Genomic DNA, 20,468 nt, shown 5'->3' on the forward strand with positions numbered 1-20,468 from the left:
CTCAGGACATTTACAAGAACTCAATTTCAAAAAAAAAAGTTACAAGTTCAAGGCTTGTAGGACAATATTCTATGTTCCCCTAAACTATTTGAAAAACCTCCAGCCTTTCTTAGCATTATTATAACAACTTTACTTGCTAATTTACTAATAGCTGACTCTTACTACACAGCCAGGTAAGCTGTGAAAAAAAACAAACCTCACAAATACTTTCCCTGACTGTGTCAGAGACTGGAGGATGGTTCAGATTTCCCAGCTACATGTGATTCCTTCTACTGCTTTGGTCCATCTTTTCTATGAAGGATTTCCTCTAAACACAAATTATTAGGATTTCTGTGAATTTCATTAATTACTCTAATCTCACAATGCCAGTGAGAGGGAGACACCCACTTCCACTGCATTTTTTGAATAGAGCCAAGAAGAGACCAGATTCCAATATAATTTCCAAATATTGCTGGCATTTCAGCAACCCCATATTTCTCTCATTAGTGTCATAGACAACGTTTTATGTGTTGAGGGCAGCAAAAAATTGAGATTCTTCTTATTACATCTCACAGTATTTCTATAAATTCTGTGCCAGGAGTATGTGATTTCAATAAATTTTTGAGTAAGGAGGGATTTAAGGGCCAAAGGTCATTAGTAAGAGGCAAAATTAAAAGCACTATTATCTGAACATTATAAAGGGAAATATGAACAACATCTCACTGATCATTGCATTGCTCTGTTGAGACAGAGTTTAGGACTGAAATGCTCTAGTGCAGATAAGGTGGATGTGCAGAGAGTGAGAATGCTGCCCTTACTGGGGTCAAAGGGGTGAGGCTGCAGGCAGTTCACCACGTGGTTGTCAGCCTCCAGCAGCATCAGGTGCTCAGCAGTGTGGCGGTCCCAGATGAAAATGTGGCCACAGTCTGAGCCACTCATGACAAAGTTGGATCCCCAAAAGTTGGCTTCCTTTATCTGCAAGATAAGCAAAACTTTGTAAGACCCAGCCAGTGAAAAGAGCACACTCCTGTGTCTGTACTAACAGTGCTGCTGAAGGAAAGCTCAGCCCATGCAGAAATGAGATTGAAGAAATTTTAAAGGAAACATTTAAAGAAGAGTGATTAAAAAAAATGAGAGTTCAGAAAGTTTTAGATTTCCAGAGCAAAATAGCTGCAAACAGGAAGAAAAAAAAAAGAGAGAGGAGTTGGGGCAGACTGAACAGTATAAAAATAAATGTCAGTAGATCTGCCACTTTCTGAAGTCACAGAAATTATACTGGAGACAGGGGTATGCAAAGGAGTTTTTAAGAAAAGTTTGGCCAAGTTAAAGTTTGTGAAAGGCTAATTCCTGGGGGAGATTTTCCACTAGAGAGAAACAGGAGACAAGACAGAAGCTTGTGAAACCTTCCTCAGAAATCCCTTCTGATTTTACTCAGCATAGGACCTCAAAATAACCATTGTGAAATGATATAAATTTGCTATCCTGTGTCCTCTACAGGTGAGAGGCTTGATGGGGTGGCAGAGGGAGAAGGGACATTGATTCAACGACAGCCAGAAAATTCAGTCACAAGATGTGAGCTGAATCTGGTGTTTGTGCTGCAGGAACAAGCCTGGAAGGCTGAGGTGTAGCCTTGTGTGCAGAACTGTTATTTTGAGAGCCAGCAGTACCTCCTACAAACTCTTTTCATCGACATCCAAGGGGCAAGAGAGGTGCCTGTGCAAGCAGGAGCTGCCTGGGCAGCAGCTTGGATTCACACAGAGCCTTTGCAATGCTGCAAGTTCAGTGTGGCATTTAGGAGTAACTCCAGCAGAAGGGACAGAATTTTGAGTTTGAGACTATTTACACAGAATCCTGCTATGAATTGTTTTCCAGCTAAGGCTCTAAAGAGGGCCATGCCTGGATCCTTATCTTTCTTTCTGCAGACATCCCTCAGAAAATGCCCTGAAGAGAAGGGCAGAGACGTTGCCTTGCTCTGTGCTTTGCCTCAGCTACCTTGGTACAGATTCCTTGGGAAGTTGAACCCTTATGCTGTTAGAAATATGTGGTTTATTTCCAGCATAAGTAAGCCCAGGTTTAAATTTCAGGCTTGGTAGATCTTTGTCTACAGAATATGTCCCAATGACTGCAGTCAGTGCAATAAAGTCATCCTGATGTCTAAAAATAAAGCAGAGAAGCTGCATTCCTGTAATGAATTCTGATGTATTAATCTTTCAGCAGCTTTTGTCTTATAGCTCCTTTTAATACATATTTTCATTATCCTGTTACATCTAGATTATCCCCAATAATAAAAGAAAATTAATTTTCTATTTTAATTTTCAACCATGACCTCTTCCTGTGTCATGTGTATTCTCTTACTCATACTTCTCAATACTCATAAAACCTAATTTTAGCACCCCAGAAATGAACAGAACAGAAATTCACATTTAAAAATTTTGGTTTTCAAACATTTCTAAAAGTCATCTTTTTTAAAAGCAGGACTATAAAAAAAAAATGTAAGATTGCCAAATTAAGTTTTTAAAAGTAAGGAAGAACCAGAATTATTCCATTTGTTTGCATAACTTGAATTCACTATATATGCATATACACACACTCATATGTGTGTATGTACATGTAAAAATTATATACATAGATATATAAATGGTTCATGTAATTGACAACACAACTTTATCCCTGGGCTGCTCAGGTGTGTAGGAAACAAAGCTTTTTTAAGCTCTCTCCTTCATAAATTTGAAAGGGAAAAATCATTAGCTCTTGCCTTGCAGGAATGAGGGCATTACTCAAACCAGCAGATCAAAAAGAAGTTTGCAACCATAGAGACCAACAGGGAAAACAAAATTACATTTTCTTTCATTCTGTGCATTCCTTGCCATAGGTGCTGGTGTGAAACAAGGGCAAAAAGACCAACCCACATCCCCAAGAAACCAAACAACAAAATCTGTTAAATAATCTATATAATAACAGCTATGCAGACAGAGATTGAATTAAGCTTTAGATGAACTCACTTTTAGTATCTTTTAACCACAAAGTGCCTGATGCCAGGAATTTTAAAGTAATCAGGGTTTTATCAATTCAAATACATTTCTGAAATACAGTGCAGAACTCTTTGTCATTAATCAAAGTGTATTCTAAACCCTGTTGCTTATGTAGACTGAAACATGAATTTAGTCAAGCATTTTCCCCAGTGTAATCAAAGCTATTCACACAAACCCTAGAAAATGGTTTTTTGGGGGGGTAAAGGGACTACTCCTCTCATCAGCTGCAAAATAACACACCAGCTATTTCTGCAAAATACCACCTAGAACTCAGACCTTCACATCTTCAAAATATTGCAAAAACCAAAAAGAAGAAATAGCAAGGAAAGCAGCATCTGTTTTTCATGCACCATTGCTTTACAAACACAGTAACTGCATTTTTCTTAAAATACAGGATTTTGTGTGAGAAGTTGAGGCATCTAGTAGCTAAATTATAATTTAATAACTAGCACTCCTTCCTTTTTGTAATTCAGAGATGTTAAGGTTCTTCAAAACTCTGATTTGATCCTCACTTTCCCTTCCAAGCTCTTCAAATTGAAAGATTAAATAATCATTTTGAACAGCTTGGAAGAGAAAGTGAGGATTAAATCATAATTTGGGAAGTAGGCACATTTTATGCCACATAAGCTGAGAGAGAAAATGAAAAAGAAGAAAAAATGAAAAAGAAGGAAAAATGAAAAAGAAGAAAAAATGAAAAAGAAGAAAAAATGAAAAAGAAGAAAAAATGAAAAAGAAGAAAAAATGAAAAAGAAGAAAAATACCCTAAATTTTAATGGATGTTAAGAGGAGAGAGTCTTAAACTCAGGAGTATTTCAATGCCGTTCACAGTGACACGCGTCACATTAATTTTAATTTTCACAGAGCAATTCTGTGCCTTCCAAGTGGCACAGAAGGCCAAGTGCTTCCAGAGCACCCCCAGATCCCTCTTGGCATGGCCAGCAGGGGCAGTGCCCTGGGTGAGCCCGTGAAGCCCCAGCCCCGAGGCCGTACCATGGTGCGGGAGTTGCGGTGCCCTTTGTAAACCATCTTGATCAGCGGCCGCCGGATGTTCAGCGTCTCCAGCTCCTCCATCTCCTTCCTCTCCTTCCTCCTCCTGAAGAGCTCCTGGATGCGCGCCACAGCCGAGCGTCTGCGAGCCAGAGAGAGCAGCACTGAGAGCCCAGGCACGGCCAGGGGCTCCCAAACACCAGCATTAGGCACTCCACCACATTCTCCGTGAGCTTGACACAGACATCAGCATCATCCCAACTGTAAAATTACTGACGTGAATGTTTTCCATCCTGGCTTACAACAAGAAGAGCATGCAAGACAGTGGAATGGCAAGTGATGCCAGGTTTTGTTCCCCCTCCATAGAACAAACTTCAGCTGCTGGCAAAATTCACATGCTATTTTATTTTCATCCTCCACCCATACTGAGGTAGCAAAATTCTGTAGTGGGAAAAAAAAAAATCTATGCCAGAACAGAACAGAAGTTTTTAAATTTTAAAAAGCCATTAAGGATCTAATGTGTCTTTCAGTATGATTTGGTTTTTCGTAAGATCAAAACTTTTTTTCAAAAAATCTATGCCAGAACAGAAGTTTTAAAAAAGCCATTAATGATCTAACGTGTCTCTCAGTCTGATTTGGTTTTTTATAAGATCAAAATTTTTTTTCAAAAAAGTCTATGCCAGAACAGAAGCTTTTAAAAAGCCATTAAGGATCTAATGTGTGTCTCAGTGTGATTTTGTTTTTCATAAGATTTTGTCCAATGTATTTCTTGTCAGTATTCCTCTATGAAAAGATTCAAGATTTAGACAGCCTTTAAGAAGTTCCTACTAAGGAAAAGATGATTTGAGACCAATTATTGGAGCACCTATCCTATATGGCAGCAGTAAGGTTTACAACTGGAGATTTCCTAAAATAACAGAGGAAAAAACAAAAGCCAAATTATGTAATTTGTTTTGTGAATGTTTAATTCCAGGAACTTAATTTTTTATTAATCTGTGAACAGACCTTGGTGTCAAATTTTTCCTGTTTAGCTGTTCAGTTTGCAGATCCCCATAATTCCAGCTATGACCAGATAGTCACATCTCAGTTCTTTTTCTTCTGTCATTCCTTGTCATTATTAGCTTTAAGGTCCTGAACAAAGTCCAAGGGGACTGCCACTCTCAAGAAGAAGCAGGTACAGATTTTAGCAGAATGCAAGGAGTGAAACTATTACAGCAATTTATATGATCCTAAAAATTCAACTGATCTAGGAACCTCACTACACTGCTGCCAAAAAGTAACCTGAATTTGTTTTTAAGTAATGTTTTCCAGTGTTTTAGTCACTGATGCTGGAGATCCAGCAACAAGTCCTCTACTCCAGAAAAAAGCCCTACCAGATTTATCCCATAACTACTTCTCTCAGCCACTGATCTGCTTACACTTTTGTCCAATTTTTGCCACAGGAGAAAGTTGCACCAAAAAGTTAAGGTGAAATAAATATTATGCTACAGCTAACCAAAGAAGAAGGAATGTAAGTCTATTCATGCAAATTTATTTACTATAAAAACAAATAAACCAACAAACCACACACTGTTTTACTAAGACAGATCACCTAATACAGCTAAGCTTTTAAAATAAATTTTAATACTTTTTTAGTAGAAACCAGAAGAGTTTTGAAAGCACCAGCCAATAGATCCACTTAACAGTGTGTTATTGATTATAATACACTTCTCAGATGTTTGCCTAGCAAACAGCACCAGAAAAAGTAGACTACTACTACTTTCTTGGTGAGAGTTTTCTATCCTTTCAATCCCCAGACAATTTCCTGGTTCATCGTTTTTATACTACATAAACACACTGTATTTTTCAGTTATTCCTTATAATATGCCAACTTTCAACTTTAACCTTCAACAGATTTAAGAGAGTTCTTCACATCTTCATACAACAGAGGAGTAAAAAAAGAAGTCTATGTTCTTTATCTACTGTACTTTAAAGATCACTGAGTTATTCTCCTCACCAGTTTGCTTCTACATAAAGGAAAAAAGGTGACAGACACATGATAGGCTGCATCAAACACTTACAGAAACTTCACTCTTTGTGCAGATTTGGGTTTTACTTGCTTTTAAAAAAAGATGGGGTTTCTGTGAGAAAGTAAAAGCATCTATCATTTCCTGTGATTCCTTTTGGTAATTTTGGTGCATTTATTTACCTACATTAATTAAAGATGTGCAGTGAAGAGGCTGGGAAGTTAAACATCGTTAGGACTGAGAGAGCAGTAGACTTGTCCAGCTGTTTCAGAAGGGTTACTTGCTGGACAGCAGTAACAAGTCTTGGGATTAGAAGATGATATTAAAGTAGCTAATTGGTAAAGCAAAGTAGTTTCTTGCACAATTTTTCATCCAAACATCTCTATGAAAATTGATCTCCTCCTCTCCATTTCCCTAGGCTGAAATATGCAGACATTACAAAAAAACCTCAATACGACTCAGCAATCAGAATCATGCATTTTTAAATAAGAGCAGAAGCACAGAAGCAATTTTTGGTTAAAACTGTCTTTCAACTAAATGGAGCTCTGAATTTAACCTCCTCATCTGGGGCCTCATTTCAAAAGGCAGGAGTGGATTTCTATTTAGTTTCCTTGGAAGCCAATGATTACCTTCACCAGGGAGAAGGCAGCCAAGCACACACAGCTGTCATACTGGGATTGAGCCTTGCAGAAAGCAAGAACATGGCAGAGGCTAGTCTGCTCCAGAAAACATAAACATGAGCCCAATTTAGTGACATTTCACAAGAAAGATCATTACAGGAAAAAACATTGCAGGAAAAAACCCTCTCTCTGAGATAACTACAGATTTTCTAGAATTATTTTTAAGTCATACATGTGCAAGAGTTTTAAAAATCTGACATAGCTGCTTTCATTTGTATTTGTGATGAGCAATTCCTGCCTTTGCCAACACAAACACAGAAGCAGCCTCATCACTTGGAGCATCAGTGGGTACAGAAGTGTGCTGTGCAATTTGAACTGCTCTGAGGTCAGCTTGAGCTGAGCCTGGCTGAGAGCTGCTGCTTCCCTTCCACACTGCTCTTCCAAGCACAAAATGTCAGACAATGGAATTTAACACACTGACTTGGCTCTCCTCAGGCAACCCCAGCTCTAGGAAGTATTCACAGAGCACTGCTTTTCCCCTTATGATCAGCCAGGTTTAAAGCCCTCAAAGTTAATAGTTGTAATTAATTATCAAAAGTCCATTTACATTAAGCCCGAGATTAATGGAGTAGGGATTCAGAAGTGAGGCCATATTTTTTTACTTAAACATAGGTTCAAGATAGGCAAACAAAAAAACAAACCCACAAAAATTCTTTGATGCAAACTGATCTGCAGCTATATATTATAAATGGAGAGAAATGGAAAATAGGTATACACATAAGCTATGTCTTAAAATATATAAGTTGTCACATAGGGTGTTTTCTGTATATTTAGAAGTTCTGAAAAAAAATTCTGTTTTTTAAAAACAACAATTTGCATAATTGTATACCTGGTTTGTATGTTAAAGGACAATAATGTAGTGGCTGCCATAAAACTCATCTGGTACCTGAGATAACCCTGCTTCTTCCAAACACCATTATCCAGGCTGATAATGGTCAGTCTCCTGAGCTCAGCTCACGTCTCCCTGCTTCCTTGCTCCATCCCTCTTGTCTCAGCTCTGCACTGAGTATTGAGCTCAGTATTGATTCCTTCAGTACTGAGGATTTTTTTCATTTCCCAAGTTTCCAAATGTACTCACACAGAGACAAACATGGTCTATTTTTCATAGTAGACAGCTTTGGGCTGGAAGGGACCTTAAAGATCATCCCCCAAGCCCCTGCCAGGGACAGAGAGATTTTCCACTGGACCAATGCTGAGGACCACAAACCCTGGCTCCTTCTCTTGAGCTCTCTGATGTTAACATCTTAGTTTTTATCCACTCTTGTTGCCACCTTCTCCTTTGCACTGTTTTCCCTACCCAAAACAATTGCAGAGAACCTAAGGCTTATAACCATTAACTTAGATCTTATTTCTCCAGCGCCTTATGGTCATCTGGACAATGCTGTCAGGCACACGGTGGGATTCCTGGGGGTGTCCAGTTGAGTTGGACTCACTTCTGGGTCCTTTCTAACTCAGGGCATTCCATGACCCTGATATTATTTGTGTGTGTATCTAAACTACTGCAGCAATCCTTGATCCAGGTCTGGCATTTCTTCAGTGATCCTGTAAAGGAATCCAGTTGCCAGCTACCACTGATCTGCCCAAGAATTCCAAAGGCTTGTCTTAGCCACCATATTAAAATAGATTCCTTGATTAAATGCCAACATTTGATTATATTTTTGATATTGATGACTTCCTTTAGGAGCCTCTGAACCTGTGGAAGAGATTTACTGCTGCTGTCAAATTGCAAGCATTAAGACAGCTCAACACCAAAGGCAAAACCATCCTGTTAACAGCACACTGACACTACCCCTAAAGCCCAAGTTATTTCACTGTTGATCATACAAAACCAAATGTTTACTGTAATGCCCTCCTAGGTAATTCCCCAGCTTTCAAACACAATCAATGTTTAAACTATTCTGTTATAACACATTTAAAAATTTTCACCTGATGTGCTGATGAATGATGATGAAAAGCAGAGGAAAAAAAGACTGATAAAACATTCTATGCTGAATGCATCATTTATTTTAAATTAAATTTATAGCAATATGAAACTAATTCCCCTGGGCTGTGCTGAAGAGCTAAAGAACTCCTTGGTAAGCATGCTGAATATAGAAAGAATGCCTATTGTAAAATTGCAAGTACAAACAGCAAAGATTCCTGAACCTCTAAGAAAGCTGACGAGTTAAATCCAGGTATTCCAATTGCAGCTAAGATGAAAATATAAGACAAAGAAATACAGATCTGCACCATTTTCCTGGAGGCATTTAAAATAGAGGACTCAGGCTAAGTATTTTATGGAACCTTATCCTGCACCTTTGCCTTTTCAGCCACAGAAAGCCAAGATGTTCATTTTCATCATTGTAACAACTTTGGGCCATTTCCCCTCTAGATGGCCTCTGGCTGGAATCACAGCAGAAAGTTTCTCCCTCTTACAGCATGTGGCCAAACATAATTACCCAAATTGCCTTATATGTTCTTACAACTGCTTCCCTCAAGTATTTCAATTAAGAATATGAGATCAAGTGATTTTTTTTCATTTAACTTCATTAAAAGCAATATAGTATAAAATTTAGCATCTATCTTTCTAAATATGTACTACCCAGTATAGCTCTAATAATTATGCTTAGTTCCATAATCTTGTTCAGGCAAAAAAATATAAATGGTTTTTGATCCATGTAGTCTTATATTTTTGTCCAGAACTGGATGTTCTCTACTACCAGACAAAGCAAGTCAGCAGTAGCCCATGCAAATAGAACTCGTTCCTCAGCAGCTCAATTAAAAAAAAATAAAAGGAATATTTCTTTTCACAATCTACACACTTCTCAAATTCCATTAATTTCTATGGCACACGATAAAAATGTTAATAGGTTGTAAAATGTATACACTGCCATTTCTTTTCAATTTCCATGCAACACATGCAGCTAAATATAACTCAAGCAATATGCTCTGTAATTCATAGCATTTGAAGTACAGCAATTCTTAAAATGCCAGTTAGATATGAAAAACCAGAACCTGATAAATCCAATATATGGCAAGAAAAAGGAGGGGGGGAGGAATAAAATAATTAATTACCTCATTATTCTATCACCTATCGCTGTTCCTCTGATATTATATCTAGTAAAGGGAATAACAACTGAAGTCATTCACAAATGCTAGGCACCATGTTTTTCAAAGGTTAGCATCTCTTACAAAATGTGCTCTATGAATTCCAACTGAGAAGGCTCCTTCCCAGTGCGTGAGTCAGTATATGAGACTATTTGTATTTCAGTAAAAATAGTATTCAGATTATACAATGGTACACAAAGTTAAGGTATAAAATGCAGCAATTCTTCATAGATCACAGCAGCTGTATCATCATTTCCATTTTACATTTGTATTTCTTAATTTTAACCTTAGTTAAAGCTAGTTGTAGCTTTTTCCAGGCTTAGCCTCCACCCCCAGATCAACTTCAAAGTCCAGACAAAATTAATTCAGTCATTTAAGTAGGAAAACAGCCCTCAGAGAGCTGTTTTGACTAATTTGTAAAAATTAAGATCAATCAATTAAAAACTGCACTCTCTGTGTATAAAGAACATTTTGCACAGATTTTTTTCCCCTCTCCCACAGATTACAAGGTACCACCCTCTGTTTGAACTAAACTTAGTGGATCCAGAAAGTTTTAAATGACAAATGCCCTTGCATATGTCCAGACTGAAAGACCTGCACATGTTGTCTTATTTGTCAGAGAAGGCACCTTTTCCTGGGGATTCCCTAAAATACACAGGAGGTTATTTACTCTGGTGAGTATCTGGCTAAACTGCTCTGCTGTACAGAAAGAGTTTTAATTTTTTTTTTAATTTTAAAATACTCTGTGCACTTCCTTATCCATTTTGTTAAAAAGAGCATGCAGTGACTGGCCCAACAACATGAAAAAATGAAATAACTGCTTAGCTTCTTCAAGTCACTTGTGAAGACCATTCCTACAGTGATATCAGTGGTTACAGAAATGCTGCTGAAAAAGAGTCAGATCTCACATTCTCAATTATTTCTTTTAAAGAAATGTCCTTCTGTGTCAAAACCCTTCCTAGCTGACTCCTAGTCACCATGCAGCTGACTTAGCCAGTCAATCTAAGGATCATGGTATTTCTCCACATTTTCTGCTACTACTTAAAGTCCATTTCAAAATATTAAAGCAGGTGCAGACTTTGCCCAGTCCTACCTGATAGCTCAGTTTCAGGTTATTTGGTAAGAAACCACCTATTCTCATTATGGTTTGAGATTTATAAGTATCCACAATATGAGATTATTTGAGAAAAAGATCAAACCCTCAGCTTGAAAACATTACAACTACAAATAATATTCAAATAATGGAAGTCTTGTACAATTAGATTTGCAAAATAAACAATATTTTTTAATAAATCTGAACTCTACATCCATCTTAGTAAAAATAAGGTGAGATGCAGCAGGAATTTCTCAATTTAATTAGAGCTCTGTTTAACAGAGCTATCTGAAGGGTAATTCTGCCACTTCTTTCTTTAAGAGGAAGCTACAGATCATAATTTCAGAGTACAGAATCAGAAATCTAGCCTCCTGTTGCAGTGGAGAAAACTGTACTTCACAGTGGGAAAATTACTCAGACAGAGTCCTTTATCTGAATTTCTCCACCTGTAGAATATTCTGCTCAATGTAAGCAAGAGCTATTTGGTTTATGAGAAAACACAGCCTAAAGAAAAACAAATTGATTGCAGACAAAACCAATAATGCTACATATTGGAAAAGGCTTATTAGTCAAACATTTTTTTGCATTCTGTCTCAGAAGGCTACAACAGCCTTTTTAAAATATTTTGTCCTATAGAAAAATGAAAACATTTTTCTTCATTACATAAAAATGTTCACAAAAGGTAGATTATTGCAGCCTAGTCTTTCTTCTTCAGGAAAAAAAAAATAAATAAAACACAGCAAAACCAAACCAAACCCACAATAAAAAAGACCAAAGCAGCTCCCCCTAAGTATTCTACTGAGAAAAAAAAAATCTACTTTATTACTCAGATATTAATGCCATTAATTATCTTATAAGATGACACATTGGAAAGTAAAGCATTAGATAAACTCAAAAAAAATGAGATTTAGTAAAGGAATTGTTAGATAACACAATTTACTGAGTGAGGAAAGAGAAAAGAAGCCTACAGAAAGCATCCTGGAGGAGTGGAGCCCCAGACTTGCAGGCAATTGTGTGCCCTGTATTGCTACTGGTCCTTGAGCAGGGTGTAGGAATGGAATCATGCAGCACATGGAGGGTGGGGAACTTCTTAATAGAGGGGACTGTAGGGCCTTGAGAAAATCAGCAGCATAAAATTGAGTTATACACCTCTGAGCTTCCTTCTGGTGAAAGGGAACACTCATTAATTAGGAATGACAAAGTAGGGAAGAGTGCAGGGTGTGCCTGACCACGAGCCCCCACTGGAGCAGTGACAGGCAGGAGAGGAGAGGACTCAGCCCCAGCTCATTGTGCTCACAGAATCCTCCCTAGACCAAGAGTAACAACCACAGAATTACTCCAGCAAAACCCAAACAGTGCAGGGGGCTGGGCTGCCACATTCAGGCAAAAAGTGAAACATGAAGAGGAGACAGAAACCAGCATAATGGCAGGAAAGCCATGAATTTTTACTGCTAAGAGTGAGAAAAACTTGGTACTCAGTCTGAGGAGACAAAACCTGAAAATGGACAGGATGAGCATCATTCAATGATGAGCACTGGGTGTAAAAAATTATTTCAATCAAAACAGAATGTTAGCACAAAACAAAATGACCAGTTTTAGTTCATGTACACCCAAGGTAGCAGCAATGCTTTAAGTTAGCTTCCTACTCATTAAGGGACATGGGGGATTTTATATAAATTTGATCAGTTTGTGAAAGGGATTTTAGGTTATAACAACTGCCATGGTACTACTAGAGAGAACTTCCAGTTCCTTTCACTCTACTATGAGATATAAATACTAAGAGGGCTTAGAGCTATGGCTTTTAGGACCATCAGTGTCTGCTTCCCTTCTGAAAATCCAAATTCCTTTGAGCACACACACAGGATGTCTTACTTTTCCTTAGTATCTCAGAGTGCATTTGAAAACTCCTGAAACCTGAAGAATAGGAGGGAATATAATGCTCAGTAGCTAAACTGGAAACCTTCACTGCTTGCACACACACAAAAGCAGAACAAAATGATCTGGTCAGGCATTAAACCTGAGCAATGAAAGCCTACAGAAAATCCTAAACCAACTGACTATGAAGCAACTTTTTTTCAGATTTTATTTGGGGGGAGAATAAGGGAGCAGGGAACTGCATAAAGGATTTTAATGATATCATTCATTTGGCTGAATGATCTTTCCTAGGAGATAAATTTAAACTGTTACAGGAGAAGATCTCACTGCACAGAGAGGAAAGGAAGCATGTCAGATAAAGTGTAACTTCATTTAGGATGGCCCCACGAGTAGGAAATTGTAACAGCTGTGTGATACCTGCAAGTGTAATTCTTTTCACATTGCTACAGAAGCTATTACATTGTAGAGACAACATGGTGCATGGAGGGAAGCTACGAATCCTGCTTGAAAATGGAGATGGGATTAAAATTGCAGGGCTTTTCACAGCTTGCTCTTCAATCACCAGATCATAATGAACATTGGCTCTGCAGGGGAAAATATTTCTGCCATTCCATATCTGCCTACAAAAACTTAGTACTGCATGGAAAGTTAATGGGTTAAGACAGAATCTGTGTATATTGGCTTCTTCACAAAAACTGTCATTTAGTGAGCAGAATTACTTGTGCTTTGTAATAAACAACCACTGACTGTTCTTTTTGCCACTACTGACAATGTGCTGGCTTACTATTTCTATTTTAATTGCAAATTATTCAAAACCTTCTCTAGAAACAGCTATTAAATTCTTCCTGATTTCCTAATTAATATATATTGTAAATTCCTGTGAAGAATCTTCAATCTTCATTGCTATCATAAGAAATTAATAGCACTGTCTTTGAACAGGAGTACAGCAAAGGTATGTGACATGAGGTTAAATTACATCTACAGCTAGTAAAGAGGTATTGTATGAAGTCTAACAGCAGAAATGTTGCTTAAATAATTTTATAGTTTTGAAATTAGTGAAGAAAGGTATTAAACCAAAAATAGCAAATTGAGGGTTCAGTTTACTGAATGATCAAGCAAGTATGTACAGCTCTTCATATAAAAAAAGCACAAAGCTTACTAAATGCATGTTTTATTCATGGTAACAGCTAGTCTACCTTTTTTTAACTGACATACATAGTAATATTTAATAACCAACAAAAGGAAAAGGATTACAGTTTCTCTTTCAGAGAAAAATAAGAATGAAAAATTGAACACATCCATTTTAATATATGTACTACAAACACACCATTGCTGCACAAGAGCGGTTAAAAGCTCTTGCTTTGCCAGAATAAGAACACCTAAAGTACAACTGGAAGAAGATGATGGTCCCTGTCCCCAGATCTATGAACTTTCTATACATATGACTAGATATGCAAATACTTAGCACCGAGGTATTCAGCAGGCAAGAGATCAGCATAAGCAGGTATTAGATAAGAGCCTTCCTGGCTTGCAGGGAAAATGCAGCTGTACAAATCTTACACATAGGCAAATTACACTCAGCCATCAAGCTCTTGGCCAGTTGTCAAAGAACAACTTTGAGGATACGAGGGCTGAGTTTCTCCATCTTTCATTCAAAGCAGTAAACAAGAAAAGAGAAAGGAGAACAAAAAGCAAGAAGCATTTGCCAAGCAGAGCAGGTGTTGGCCTCACCTGTGGCCAGGGCCTCCCCGATACCTGGCGCCGGGGATGAGGACGGGGTCGTCGTCGCTGTCGTCGGTTTCCTGCAGCGCCGAGCTCCGCGTGGAGCCGTCGTCCGGAGCCGCCAGCCCCGAGGGCTCCGCCTGCGCCTGGGGCTCCTCGCTGGCCACGGCGCTGGGGGCACTGGGGTCGCTGCTCTGCCCGCACAGGGCTTGCTGTGCCCCCTGCTCACTGCAGGCTTCCTCCTCTGTGCTCCCAGAGACAGTGTCGGGTTTTTCTGCTTGGATTCCAGAGTGCTCAGGAGCAGCTTTATCTGATACTGCTGAAAAGCAAATATTGGGGAAAACAAGTCTCAATAACAACTATAGTCTATTTTAGAAATGGTCAGCAAAGTTAAAGTACGCAAACTGAGTTCATATTTCATTCTCTACTTCTTCTTATAACTATTTGAAAGAGTACAGATACATACTTGCTATGTACAGATACCTACTTGCTTCTGTTGTCTCTGCAGCTTCATCTGTATCTTTCAGCTCTTCAGCACTTGCATCTTCCTTGAGAGATTCATCAGAACACCCTAAATTAAGCAATTTAATGGAAAACCACATGGTTTCAATTAGATGCACACTTGTAATGTAAGCAAGTCTAAATGACACCAGCACTCCTAGAAGAAACCAATCCAAACAATCCACTACTAAGTCAATGTCTCTACTGAAATCTCAGCTATCAGTCACATAAAAATCAGTATATATAAACCTATCTAGTTGACCAGGTCAATACACTAACTAAGAAAAATGTAGTCATTTCTTATTCCTTAATGTATTTAACAGCCTATACTATGAGAATTTAAGCAGCAAAAATAGCATTTGTACTCTTAATACAGACACTAACTATTATTTCTGAAGACAAATGAAGTTATCAGTCTATTAAAGGGGATTTTTTTTTGGTATTTTTCTGGAGGTAGTCATTTGACTTCACTGCACTTTTGGCAATGAACTGAGCAAGACAACACATTTAATAAAACACAGTGAAAGCTTGAAGGAAATGAAACAGAATTCCAAGTAATCATTTATGACTGCAAAGTGCAGTTGTTCTATTTTCCTATACAAATCCAGGCACAATATCCCCTAAGAAGAATAATGTTTTTACAACTAAAGACAAGGTAAGTTAATGTTTATATTTATTACAGCTATCTCAGGTTAATGACTTCTTTCCTAAAAAATTCATGCTTTATTATGGCAATGGGAGTCAGGGACATAGGAGGGCAGAATTTTTGCCTTAGCGTTAGAAATCCCAATGTTTCTTACTTGTTTCTTCCCCATCAGGCTCTGATTCATCCAAAGCTTTTGTTTTTACAGAGTCTTCTTGGCCTTCAGTTTTGCAATGACTTCCACTCCCTCTAGAGCTTGAATTTATGCTGCTCCTGGCAATGTAACATGGAAAAAGAAAACCATTTAGGATCATGTAAATACACAAATAAATAAATAAGATCATTTCACCAGCACAGCCTGACCAACATTGTCTATCTCACTGCAGTAAAGTGAGAGCTCCTGGCAGCAGCTACAACCAATTCTCAGCAATTTCAAAATTCTCTTTTATTGTGTCCATTGCCACTCATCCCACACAATTCCTCTGCATCACAGAACCTATAGGTTATATCTTAAAGGTTATATCTTTCCTATCTTTGTTTTTTTTACCTTTAAAGAATATTGTCATTGCTTTTCCAAATATTGTAAGGATTTGGTTTATTTCACTATTTGCACACTTTTTAGATGTATAAATAATCAGAGATCATCTTATTAGAGGTATGACAAGCTATCAATTGAGCACTAATAAATGTTATCCCATTCAAATAAAAATTTGATTCAGATAAAAGTCTCCAGGCCCTTCAACTCTAATTATCATTCCTGTACCTTTCAAAGTATGAACTTTCAGTTCTCAAAGTTTTGTTATTTCTCAAGATTCACTATAAGCTGGTATTTGACATTTACTCCCCATTCATGTTTAGATACTTATTGTGGGACACCATTTTCTCTTTACAATATGGAAAACAAATCCTCAGGAAATATGTAAAATGTTGTCCTGAATGTCACTGAAATTCATGTTTTTAGACTCTCTATCAAAGACTTTCAGGAAATGCAGTCTTGTTGCTGAGCTTTCTAATGTGATGTGGCCTAAAACTCAGGCAAATCTTTGGACTAAAGCAGAATTATAAGCATGATTCTCAATAATTTAATGTCTCTTTACAAATATCTTCTGACTTGTGGATGTTATTAGCAAATATTTAATACGCTACATTGCTAGAAGCAGCACAGATCATGCTTAGTTGAGATTCTTGAGAATTCAGTCTAGACTTCAGGAATTTTATGTCTTATGTTAAATCAGAGCTTTTACTCCTTTTGATGAGCAATATTCTGTGTATTCATTGCTGTGCTGGATTTGGAAGCTGTAGGCAAAATTTTGTTAACCCTTTCAGTATTTCTTCTAAATCCAGAATTTTCAGCATTGCTTCTGAATGGCCAGACAAGAAGGATGCTGCTAGACACCAGGTGGAGGATTTTTGCTATGTTATGTCTCATCTCTCTATAAACCTTATCACAGCCTAAGCAGTAAAATATTTTTTTGACTTGTAGGATTTACATGTCTTCCTCTATTTCATTTTCACAACTTCCAATTCTCAGATTAGGGAGTTATTTGTTCTCAACTGCATCATTTTGTCAGATGGAATTGCATCCTGCTCTTGTTGCTCCACTCTTCAGCACAATGTTTTTAGTCAGCCTCTGAACTGACAATGACTTGCAACTTTGTCCTACCAGAAAATGCTTCTTCCTCTCACTACCCACACCACACTACCCACCACCAAACTCCATGGAATTTGCTGACTAACTGCAGAATTACATAAAAGCATCACAGCAAAACTATTTTTTTCAAAGTTTGCTGGATATTGGAGGAAAAAATCAATGTTTCAAGTTTCCAAACTGCGAGCAAGGTGCATGTGTTGCGTCTAAAGCCACAGCACTTAAGAGTGGCTAAATGTGGCAATTTCAGTGTTTACAACTCAGGATCTGAGTCACAGAAAGATTCACTTGCAGAATAATTATGTTTGCATTATAGAGATTCACAGTAAATACACAAAAACAAGTCTCTTGTATAAATTTCACATTAGAGTACATCTATCTTATGTTCTGAATGCATTAAGACTACAGCCATTTCAAATTGTGTAGATACATCTAAAAACAGACATAAACCACAGGAAAAAAAGTTTATAGCTATGCCAGACAAGTGTTATTGATATGTGCTAATCATGAGCTAGTCAAAACCAAAATTAACTTGTTCTTACCACTCATCAGTGAAGTCCAGTTTTATTGTGCTTGTAGTTGTTCCTTCTGTACTGTAGTGCAAACTTAAAACTGGTTCACCTGTTCCTGTTCGTGGCTTATCACTCTCTGTAAATATGGGGTTGATAAAGTTTGAACAGGCATTAGAAATGTACATAAAGTTGCTAGAATTCTGAAGATTAATTTAATTATCAAATGTGGCAGTAACATATATCTTGTCTGTTTAAGATCTCTTACAGCCCAAGCACAAAGTTAAAAAGTTCCAGAGTAAACACACCAAATTTGCAATGCTTGTAAAATAGTCTAACATTGTATGTAATTATAAGAGCAAACAAAGGAGATGCTGTCCTTCAACATGCAAGTAAATAAAATTTCAGATAGGTATGTGTACACACAATATAATCATTAATAAGCAGATCCATTTTATAGCAACTATATTAATAGGATTATTTTTAAGTGGTATTCAGTCTTTTTGCCTTAGTAAATACACATGAAAAAAAGATTATGAGATCTAGACGTAATCAGCCTAGAAAAATCACCATCCTGTACTTTGTTGCCTACTTAGAACCCAGACAACTACCAGTACCCTTAGCCTGCTGTAAATTGTCAGTCACTTGTCATAAAAATACTGTAAATTCATGTTTCAAGAGTTTTATGCTCAAAACCCAGTTTTAAATTATGATAACTGCAAGCAGAAGGGAGCACTTGTAAAATGGGCTCATTCACAATTTCCAAAAGCAACAGAAGTGAATGGAACTGAAAACAACAGCACACTGGTCACTCCTCTGCTGCAGAGATGGTTCTAAGGATGTTAATGGGCTCCTTCAGAAGAGAGCTGCTCAGTGCCATCCATCCATCCATCCATCCATCCATCCATCCATCCATCCCTTGGAGTAAAGTTCATGGTCACCACCTATCCACAAATGGCAAGTTTGCCATCAGTCCTAAAGTTGGGCAATACTAAAAAGTTCATGGAAAGCAGCATCAGATGGAGCCTCACTACACAGGTGCCATTCTCTCAGAGGGAAGGTTTATTTAGTGTATTCCAATGGCTTTTCCTGACTACTGAGCCTTTTATCTCAGGATTATTTGGACAAAACCTTCTGTCCTTTCTTTAAGTTTCTAGAATACAGAAATGGGACTATAAATATCCTTGCAGTATTGGCAGCACACTGACAAGTGTAATAAAGGAAAAGCTGCAGATCATCTTTGGAAGTCAGTTAAAACCTAATGTTGCATTCAAACACAAGCCTACAAATTTCCCAACTAAAAAGGTTGTTGTCATAACAGTAATGGCTACAGTATTGGCACAGGATACTTAATTTTAATGATACAATTAAATTATAGCAACTATGAGATAGCACATCAGAATTTAAGCTAACAATCAATGCTCATATTTTTAAACTGCTGACAGGCAGAAGCCCACTCACAGGATCAGAGCACTGATCAACTGTGCCAAAAAACTTTAAATATGCACTTCTACATGTTCTGAAGAAAAATTTAAAAACCCAAAACATACCACAAAACCCCTGAAAGAACAAATTAGAATACTTTTTTTTAAATGAAAGAGAATTAACCAATTACAACCATGACCCCAATAATGCACAAGGTATGGGCCCCACTCCATGGGAAGAAAATTTTATAGCCCCTTGAAATGAAAAGTTCCAGTTACATTCTTGTTAGAGTGGAGCAAGGATAAAATTGATTAAAAGAAAGTTTGGGTTGGACTCGATGATCTTAAAGGTCTCTTCCAACCTAGAATTTCTGTGATTCTGTGTGATTCTGTGATTTAAGGAACTGGAAACCTATGAAATGTAAGGAAATATTTTATAGTGCTATGTAGACAGTTTGAACAAAAGTGACATTCTTCCTTAACTAAATGGGTTCTTCCTCTATTTTTTGACAATCTATGATTTATAAAATCTCTTTTTAAAAATGTCTGTTCAGACTTCAAACATCCCTTCCTCAGCAAGTAGAAATACTGATTGATCCCACATATTGCACAAGTCACCAGGAACTGACTCTGAAAGCCAAAAGTGAGAGTGGGAGAATTCTTCAGCTTCCTTTTAACAGCCTCTGACAAGACAGATCTTTGAGTTGGGAACCCAGCTAAAGACAGACAATTTCCTGCTGTGAATAATCCAAGACAACCCCCAAATAATGACTTCACTCATGGATTTCCTACTGCTGTGCAAGGTTGGCTTCAGCACAAAACCACTTAATGCTGCCAATCAAAGTAACCAAACCTGGCTATCTACAACGAGCCTAACTGAATACAAGGATTGCATTTCCTAAAATCTCAGGGTATGAAAATCCAACCAAGATGCATAAGGACTGGCTGCACTTACTCTGGAAGCAATGCTTGTATTTGTCCGCACCCAAAAATTTGGAAGAATTGCTGTAGACTTCACTAAAGAGGACATTGACTGACAAATTATTTTTACAAGTTTCTGGGAACAGATAACTGTTAAACCGTACTGGATAATAGCATTTTCCTAAATCTACAATAACACCAACTAGAATTTGGATGGGGTCAGTTTCTTCTTTCAAGTAGCTTTAGGGCATAACATAGATGTTAATAAGAACAAGAAACCTTTTAAAAGACAGATGAGAGAAGAATCTGATAATAAACTGCAGAGAATTAGTTGTGTAGTTCAATATTTGATATTGAATTT

General features: G+C 37.5%; 1 protein-coding gene across 4 annotated transcripts in view; it reads right to left on the reverse strand.

Moving 5' to 3' along the window:
* DCAF6 (DDB1 and CUL4 associated factor 6) overlaps window positions 1–20,468 on the reverse strand; it is a 74,159-nt gene that overhangs the window by 5,324 nt on the left and 48,367 nt on the right. For 3 of the 4 annotated variants that reach the window (XM_058043712.1, XM_058043694.1, XM_058043721.1), the window contains 6 exons: window positions 17,796–17,901; window positions 15,763–15,878; window positions 14,949–15,032; window positions 14,471–14,780; window positions 4,002–4,140; window positions 798–954 (listed from right to left, as the gene is read on the reverse strand). In XM_058043712.1, coding sequence (XP_057899695.1) covers window positions 798–954; window positions 4,002–4,140; window positions 14,471–14,780; window positions 14,949–15,032; window positions 15,763–15,878; window positions 17,796–17,901 — 912 coding nt within the window. The remainder of the gene's footprint in view (window positions 1–797; window positions 955–4,001; window positions 4,141–14,470; window positions 14,781–14,948; window positions 15,033–15,762; window positions 15,879–17,795; window positions 17,902–20,468) is intronic. The other variant, XM_058043703.1, reaches the window with a different exon arrangement.

The sequence above is a fragment of the Melospiza georgiana genome, chromosome 2 (genome assembly GCF_028018845.1).
Source record: "Melospiza georgiana isolate bMelGeo1 chromosome 2, bMelGeo1.pri, whole genome shotgun sequence".
Taxonomy (NCBI): Eukaryota; Metazoa; Chordata; class Aves; order Passeriformes; family Passerellidae; genus Melospiza; species Melospiza georgiana.